The sequence below is a fragment of the Entamoeba dispar genome, genomic scaffold, assembly GCF_000209125.1.
Source record: "Entamoeba dispar SAW760 scf_1105229464087 genomic scaffold, whole genome shotgun sequence".
Lineage (NCBI taxonomy): Eukaryota > Evosea > Mastigamoebida > Endamoebidae > Entamoeba > Entamoeba dispar.
The window spans coordinates 1-7,602 of record NW_001856017.1 but is presented as its reverse complement, the minus strand read 5'-3'; the positions used below and the strand labels follow the sequence as shown (position 1 = coordinate 7,602).

Sequence of the window (7,602 nt, the reverse complement as noted above, 5' to 3'; positions counted from 1 at the left end):
GTTTTAAATAAAAAAAATACTGTGGGAAATAATAGCAAAAAATATAATTAATAAAAACATGAAAGACTTAATGAAATAATGTAGTAATCATTATAGTGCATATATAAATATATATAAATCAAAAGAAATAGTCTTAGATGAGAGTGAGAGATGAGACTTGATCTCACCTGAACAACTGGATGAAAACTATTGTCTTAAAACTTAATTTATATTTATATTATTTCTTCTTTTTATCTTTTAACTATTTTCTTTCCTCTAATGATATATTCAGTGCTTACCACTTTTCTTTAATATATCTACAGTCTTTTATAATTAAGTTACTTTTCTTTTCATTTATTGGTATTTTTTGTTTAATATCTCTTCTTCTTTTTCTCTTCTCAACTTTCTATTTTTTTTTTATTTTTTTTTTCCTCTGTATTTCAGAAAAGGAAATTATTTCACTCAATTTTTTTATTTGATTGAAAAGTACTTTTTTTCAAACTATAAATAATATAACTAGATTTAAATAAAATCAATCAATTAATTAGAAGTGTTTGGATTTTCATTGTTATGTCCTCCTGTTTCATCCATGTTTTGGGTTTGAATTATTTGAGGCTCTTCATCACTGAAAAAATCACCAAGTTGATTTGCAAATGTTGGTTCTAAGTTTGAGTCATTAAATTCAATAAATAAAGAACTTTGGAGAATAGAACCTCTTAAAAAAGCATTTTTAAATTGTTGATATTTATCATTTTGTAAAAGAAACTCACTTTGTTGAATAGTTGTTGCAGTGAAGTTATCTCCATATTTATTCTCGTAAACAACAATTCCTTTTTCTATATCATCTTCAGATAAACAAACTGCTCCACGTGAAACATCAAGAAAGATTCCAAATCCATTTGTGCAAATTATACGATGTTCTGTGAAACAATTATTACAAACAAGACAACCACAATTTAAACAAATTTTTTTTGTTAAAACATCTCCATCAGTTTCATGACAATTACAACATTTTTCTATTGAATATTTATTAACAAGTTTTAATATAGTTTTTGGTAAATGTTTAAATTCAAATGGACGAGGGATACTTGGAATGGTTAATGCAAAAACATTACTAAATTCATTTATATATTGTAAAAAATTTATTTTTTCTTCTTTTTCGTTTATACAATTATTTAATAAATTAATACTTGTTTGGTATGTTTCACATAATTTATTAATGGCTTCTTGAATGGTATTAATTTTATCAAATTCTGAACATTCAACACATTCTAGTTTTTTTTTACTAAACTTTTCTAATATTCTTCCTTTAAGTAATTTAGGTTCTTTACTTGCAATAACAGCTAATGCCCCTTTAACTTGATACTTATGAACGATTTCTGTTGGTTCTTTAAATGCTTTTAGTGTAATATAGGCAAAAAATGGATCTACTAAATCAATTTTATCTAATATAAACTTCTTATTTGACTCATATTCTTCAGATAATATTTGAATTGCTAAAAACATTGAATAAATAATATCTTTATCTTCTTCGCTCATTAAAACTCCACTTCTTAAGCCAATTTCAATTGATGATATAGTAGAATGTATACACCATGTTATTGCATCAAAAGAATTTCCATCTTCAATTTCTATTTCTAATATTGATTTGAAAGACTCTTTAATAAATTCTTTTGTTTTGCCATTTTGGATAATACTTTTACTTAAAGGTATAAATTGAGAATAATTATTTACACAGACAGGACAAGTACTTCGTTCACCTCTCATCTCTTCAAAACATTTCAAATGAACGTGATGAGAACATGTAGTTACATTTAATGGTGCAAACGTTTTTCCACCTTCATTAATTCTTTGAATCTCCACACTTCCATTTCCAGATAGAAAAATAAGTCTACCCATTGGACTTTTTTCATCCATTTGACAAATGACACATTCATCATTTTTATTTTCTGTTATCTTTTCAATACTTTTATGATATAATTCTTGTTTCTTTTTCATTAATAACAAAATCTTTTTCTTCATTTCTTGTTTTTTCATCTTTGGTTTTTCTTTAACTTCGATATCATTTTGTAGTATTGAACGTTCAGGAACTGATGCAAATCCTTCTAACAAATAACTTTTTATTTCATTTACAAACTCTTTACTTCCAGGTAATTCATTTCTGTGAATCCCAATAAAATATCCAATAGCTTTAACAACTTCTTTAAATTCTTCATTTTTGAGAAATTCATTTGATTCGAACAAGTGAAAATGATATCCGTCATGAATAAATAACATCCCAAGTTCTATAGAATCACAAATAAAATTTTTATTTTTTGTATTTAGTTTTTGTATTAATTGAACAAAGAACTTATATACCCAAATAGATTTTAATAATTGTTTAATACCATCAAAAACAAGTTCATCTTTAAACCCAAACTCAAACCGATTACTTTTAATTGATTTGTTATTAAAAACTGTTTGTTTGATTAATGATTCACGATGAATTTGTCCAAATAATGGATATACTGGATTAACTTGAGGTAATAACTTCTTTTTAATAATTCCTTTTTTTTCACAAACAACATCATAATTTCGTTCTAATGGTAAACTGTCATATGGAGTTTGTTGTACAATTACTGATGGTGCTGAAATTCCAGCAGCTGTAAAATGAAGAATCATTTGTTGAAATATTTCAGAGTCATTGAGATTTGATGTAATTGTTTGTTCTCTTGAAATTTCTATTAAAGAACGAATAAACCCAGTTACTTGATATGGTGATTCAATCTGAAGATCAGAGAGATGATATTGTTTTGTAAGGTCAATATTACTTACATCAATACCTAATAAATTAAACATAACAAATGATGTTAAAAAAAATTGTTTTGGTGAAACATAAGAAAGTAATAATTGAACTAATGTAAGGTCAAGTAAAATAGGTTGAAAATAATAAGTACTAACATAATAATAAAATTGTTGTTCAGCTTCACCACCATTTCTTACCCAATCACCATTAATATACTGTTCTTTAAATACCTGTGATAAAATTACGTGTTCAATTAACAATAAAGCATCTTCATTTGATATTTCTGGTTTTTTATTATTTTTATTTAAATTTAATAATACTTCACAATAAAAATTAAGTAAAGGACTTAAAGGTGATACTGGTTGATTTTTTCCACAAAGTCTTAAATGAATTTGTTCATTTTCTACATTAATTATTGGTACTTCAACTAAATATTTTCTGACTGATTTCATTACTTGTGAATGTATTGAAGGGAAATAATTGAACAATGAATTTATTGAAGCAGTATCAACAATAGCTTCAATCATTTCAATTGAATTTTCAGTAATATAACTTGTAGAATCAAAATAATAATTATCATATTCAACATGTGTTCCTTCTTTAATAATAATAGGTAATGAATTAGAACATAATGACAATGCTTGAATAAATTTATTGTAAATTGTATCAGTAAAATCAACAACTGGCATTTTAGGATGTTCTACAATAAACCAAAATAAGAAGTTATTAAAATTATCAGTGAGAACATTAGCAGTTTTAAGACTATTAGAATACTCTTGTTCATATAATATTTTTTTTCCACAAAAAATATTAGTAAATAATGTATACATTAGATCTAAAGTATGTTCTAATCTATTTGATTTAAAATAATATTTAATGTAATCATCTTTAGAATTAGTAAAATGAAATGTGAGGTCTTGTACTAACTTTTCGTTATTAAATGATCCACTAATTGAATCAATAGATAATTGATATATTATTTCTGGAGAGAATTTAAAAAGATGTAATTCAGTCATATACTTAGTTAAAAATTCTTTTAAATTCTCACAACCAACTCCACGAGTAAAACACAATTCAAAGAAATATTCAAAATAAGATAATGATTTTTTATTTAACTTTTCTTTAATTGAAGAATGAATAAAATTAGGAATATTTTTATTGCAAATATCAGCAAAGAGAAGAAAAAATAAGTTACATGATGTAAGTGCATTAATTACAATAATAATTTTTTGTACTTTAGAATTCATTTCTTGTTGACTTTGAATCGTTATTTCATTAATCATTTTTTCTAAAATAGTCTCAATCCCTTTAAATTCTGAAGGTATTTGTTCAACAACATTCCCTTTAAATTGGTTTCCATGTTCACTACAAAATCCACTTCTTTTCCATGCACGTTCATTTCCACAATCACATGTAAATGTCCCTACTGTTGCATATGCATATGCATCATGTCCTTCATGATTCCCTTTTGAAAAACAAGTAGAACAAATACATGAAGTATCATCTATTCCACATGTTTTGCATCTATAAATAATTTCTCTATGCTTTCCATCTCCTTGATGTTGACAAACACATAAGGGAATAATTCCACTACACTTAACTAATAGAGTTGATAATGGAACATGATAATATTCTTTCCAAAAATCTTCTACATTGACTTCTTCTTCCATTATTTATTTAACTGAATTTTAGGGTTTCTTTTTCTGAAAACTCATATCATAAACTCTGTTTTGTATCACGTTTTTTTACAGTAAAATTATAATATTTTGTTATTTAATTTAAAATTGTTTTTGTTTATGAATTTGGTTTTGGTTATTTAAATATTAATCCATACTAAAACAAAAAGTCTTTTATTATCGCTACAATTGCTGTAAATTAACTGATGTTTTGTTGTTTCTTTAAGGTTATTATAAAATTAAAATAATAATATCTAATTTCTTTAAAAAAAGAGCATCATGAGAAAACATTCTCTTAATAAATATAATAGCAAAGTTAATAACAATTCTTATATTTCCAATAATCCACATAACTCAATTTCATTAGAACAAGTTGATTCTTTATGTGATCGATTATTAGTAAATTAATTTTTCATTTCTTAGTTATTGTTATTTAATGTGAAAGAATTTAGAATAATTGATTATTCATTAGAATCTCAAATAAATATAAAAAAAACATTATTTTATTATAATAATAATTGTGTTTTTTAATTTATTTTTTAAATATTTTTTTTTAATATTTCAATTATTTATTTTTAACTATATTTTACTAATAAAAAAACAATAATAAACTATAAATAAATTTGTTGAAGGTGAAGAAAAGAAAAAAAACTAAAAAATACAACAACTTAACAAACCAAAACAGTCTGAATTGAAATGAGTACTACAACTGCACCTAAACAACACCAAAAAGGTGAAATGAAAGAAGGAAAAGAAGGAGAAAAAAATATTAGACAAACTAATATCATTGCTGCTAAAAGTGTGGCTGATGCAGTTCGTACATCACTTGGACCAAGAGGAATGGATAAAATGATTATTTCACCTAATGGAGAAACAATCATTACCAATGATGGAGCAACTATTATTCAACAATTAAAACTTCAACATCCATGTGCATTAATGATGTCAGAATTATCTAAATCACAAGATATTGAAGCAGGTGATGGAACAACTACTGTAACTATTCTAGCTGGAGCTATGTTATCAGCAGCAAATATCCTTTTAAATAAAGGAGTTAATCCATCAGTAATTGCTCGTGCATTCCATTTAGCATCAGCCAAATCAGCAGAGATATTAAAAGAAGCATCAATTCCAATTGAATTAACCGATCGAGAGAGTTTATTAAAAGCAGCAAATACATCACTTAATTCTAAAGTTGTAAATCAATCAAGTCAAATATTTGCACCAATTGCTGTTGATTCAGTAATGAAAGTTATTGATATTAACACAGCAAGAAATGTTGATTTAAGAAATGTTAGAATAACAAAAAAGATAGGAGGAACAATCGATGATACAGAACTTATTGATGGACTTGTATTCCTTCAAAAAGCATCACATGTTTCAGGAGGACCAACTCATGTTGAAAAAGCTAAAATTGGAGTATGTCAATTTTGTATTTCACCACCAAAAACTAATATGGATGGAAATGTAGTAATTACAGACTATGCACAAATGGATAAAGTTTTAAAGGAAGAACGAGCATATACATTAAAACTTTGTCGTGCTATTCAAAAAAGTGGATGCAATGTATTGTTAATACAAAAGTCTATTTTACGTGAAGGAGTTAGTGATTTAGCACTTCATTTTCTTGCTAAATTAAAAATTATGGTAGTTAAAGATATTGAAAGAGATGACATTGAATTTATTTGTAAAACAATTAATGCAGTTCCAATTGCTAGTATTGAAGGATTTACTGAAGATAAATTAGGATATGCTGAAAATGTAGAAGAAGTTAGCATTGAAGATGAAGATAAAATAGTTAAAATTACAGGTGTTAAAGGAACTGCGCCATGTGTTTCAGTTCTTGTTAGAGGAGCAAATAGATTAGTTCTTGATGAAGCAGAAAGATCATTACATGATGCATTGTGTGTTGTTAGATCATTAGTAAAATGCAAATATTTATGTCCAGGAGGTGGAGCCATGGAAATGGAATTATGTTGTAAATTAAAACAATGGGCAGAAACATTAAAAGGAGAATATGGATTGTGTGTTAAAGAATATGCAGAAGCATTTGAAATTATTCCATATACACTTGCAGAAAATGCAGGATTAAATCCAATGGAATTAGTAACTCAATTAAAATTAGCTCATTTAAATGGAGAAAAGAACGCTGGTATTTCAATGAGAAGAGACAATAAAGTACAAGGAAGTGTTGAAGATATGAACTCACTTAATGTAGTCAATCCATTATTAGTATTCTTATCAGCAGTAAAACTCGCTACAGATACAGTTGCATTAATATTAAAAATTGATAACATTGTTGTTGCAAGATGAATGAGTGGAGATGATAAAAATAAATTGATTTAATTCTCTTTGGTCATTAATAAAATATTTCTTTAATGTCTTTTGATAAGTTATAACAAATAAAAAAATTTAAAAGAAAAACAAAAGTTAAAGGAAAAATGGAATTAATACAAAAAAAAGAAAAGTTTTATTTTAACTTTTAAATGATTAATATTCATCTAACATATTTTGAATTCTTGTTTGTCTTGATGTTACAAAGTCTTTAATTTTTTCATCATCAACAGCACTATCTAAATTCAAATGATTTGGAGCATCATCAATAATCTTTACTAAAGAGCGACAAATCTCATCAAAAGTAATTCTATCTTGTGGATTTTGTTTCCAACAAGATTCAATCATTATTTTTAATAATAAGGGCATTGTTTCATCTATTCTAAGTCTTTTACCTTCTTCAACATATTGTTTAATTTCAAATAATGATTTAAATTCTTTATAAGGTTCATCTTGATAAAAAATTTCCCAAGAAGTAATAGCAAATGAATACACATCACCTGCTGGAGTATATTCATCTCTATAAGCTTCTGGAGCAAGATAAATTGGAGTACCAAGCCCTTTATCATCAGAGTTTGTATTATTTTTCTTGGTAAATCTTGAAGTACCAAAATCAGTAATTTTTACACAACAAGCAGAATCAGCAAATAAAGAATTAACTAATAAATTGTCTGGTTTAAGGTCTAAATGAAGAATATTATTTTCATGAAGAAAACTCATTCCTCTAGCAGTATCATATAACATTCTTAATTTTAAATTATATGGAAGTATAAGAAAATCTTTACTTGATTTTCTTATATATTCACTCTAATGAACCTAAAACAAAGA

At 25.7% G+C, this 7,602-nt stretch overlaps 3 protein-coding genes across 3 annotated transcripts, besides 9 other annotated features; 1 reads left to right on the top strand and 2 right to left on the bottom strand.

Moving 5' to 3' along the window:
• Window positions 1-36: 36 nt before the first annotated feature.
• Window positions 37-57: a sequence feature (AT_rich).
• A 144-nt stretch (window positions 58-201) lies between these two features.
• Window positions 202-223: a sequence feature (AT_rich).
• Window positions 224-321: 98 nt separating this feature from the next.
• Window positions 322-420: a microsatellite.
• A 99-nt stretch (window positions 421-519) lies between these two features.
• Window positions 520-4,434, bottom strand: EDI_045110 (ubiquitin ligase E3 alpha, putative; the record flags this gene model as incomplete). Its single annotated transcript, XM_001741825.1, has 1 exon — window positions 520-4,434. One exon carries the CDS (start codon window positions 4,432-4,434, stop codon window positions 520-522), a length of 3,915 nt encoding a protein of 1,304 aa, XP_001741877.1.
• Window positions 1,102-1,168: a sequence feature (AT_rich).
• Window positions 2,277-2,318: a sequence feature (AT_rich).
• Window positions 3,052-3,083: a sequence feature (AT_rich).
• An 81-nt stretch (window positions 4,435-4,515) lies between the features above and the next one.
• Window positions 4,516-4,550: a sequence feature (AT_rich).
• A 118-nt stretch (window positions 4,551-4,668) lies between these two features.
• Window positions 4,669-4,712: a sequence feature (AT_rich).
• A 206-nt stretch (window positions 4,713-4,918) lies between these two features.
• Window positions 4,919-5,065: a sequence feature (AT_rich).
• Window positions 5,066-5,136: 71 nt separating this feature from the next.
• EDI_045100 (T-complex protein 1 subunit delta, putative) lies at window positions 5,137-6,753 on the top strand (the record flags this gene model as incomplete). The annotated part of the gene is made up of 1 exon (XM_001741824.1): window positions 5,137-6,753. The coding sequence occupies one exon, from the start codon at window positions 5,137-5,139 to the stop codon at window positions 6,751-6,753; it is 1,617 nt and encodes a 538-aa protein (XP_001741876.1).
• A 177-nt stretch (window positions 6,754-6,930) lies between these two features.
• Window positions 6,931-7,518, bottom strand: EDI_045090 (Ephrin type-A receptor 4A, putative; the record flags this gene model as incomplete). The annotated part of the gene is made up of 1 exon (XM_001741823.1): window positions 6,931-7,518. The coding sequence occupies one exon, from the start codon at window positions 7,516-7,518 to the stop codon at window positions 6,931-6,933; it is 588 nt and encodes a 195-aa protein (XP_001741875.1).
• Window positions 7,519-7,602: the final 84 nt, after the last annotated feature.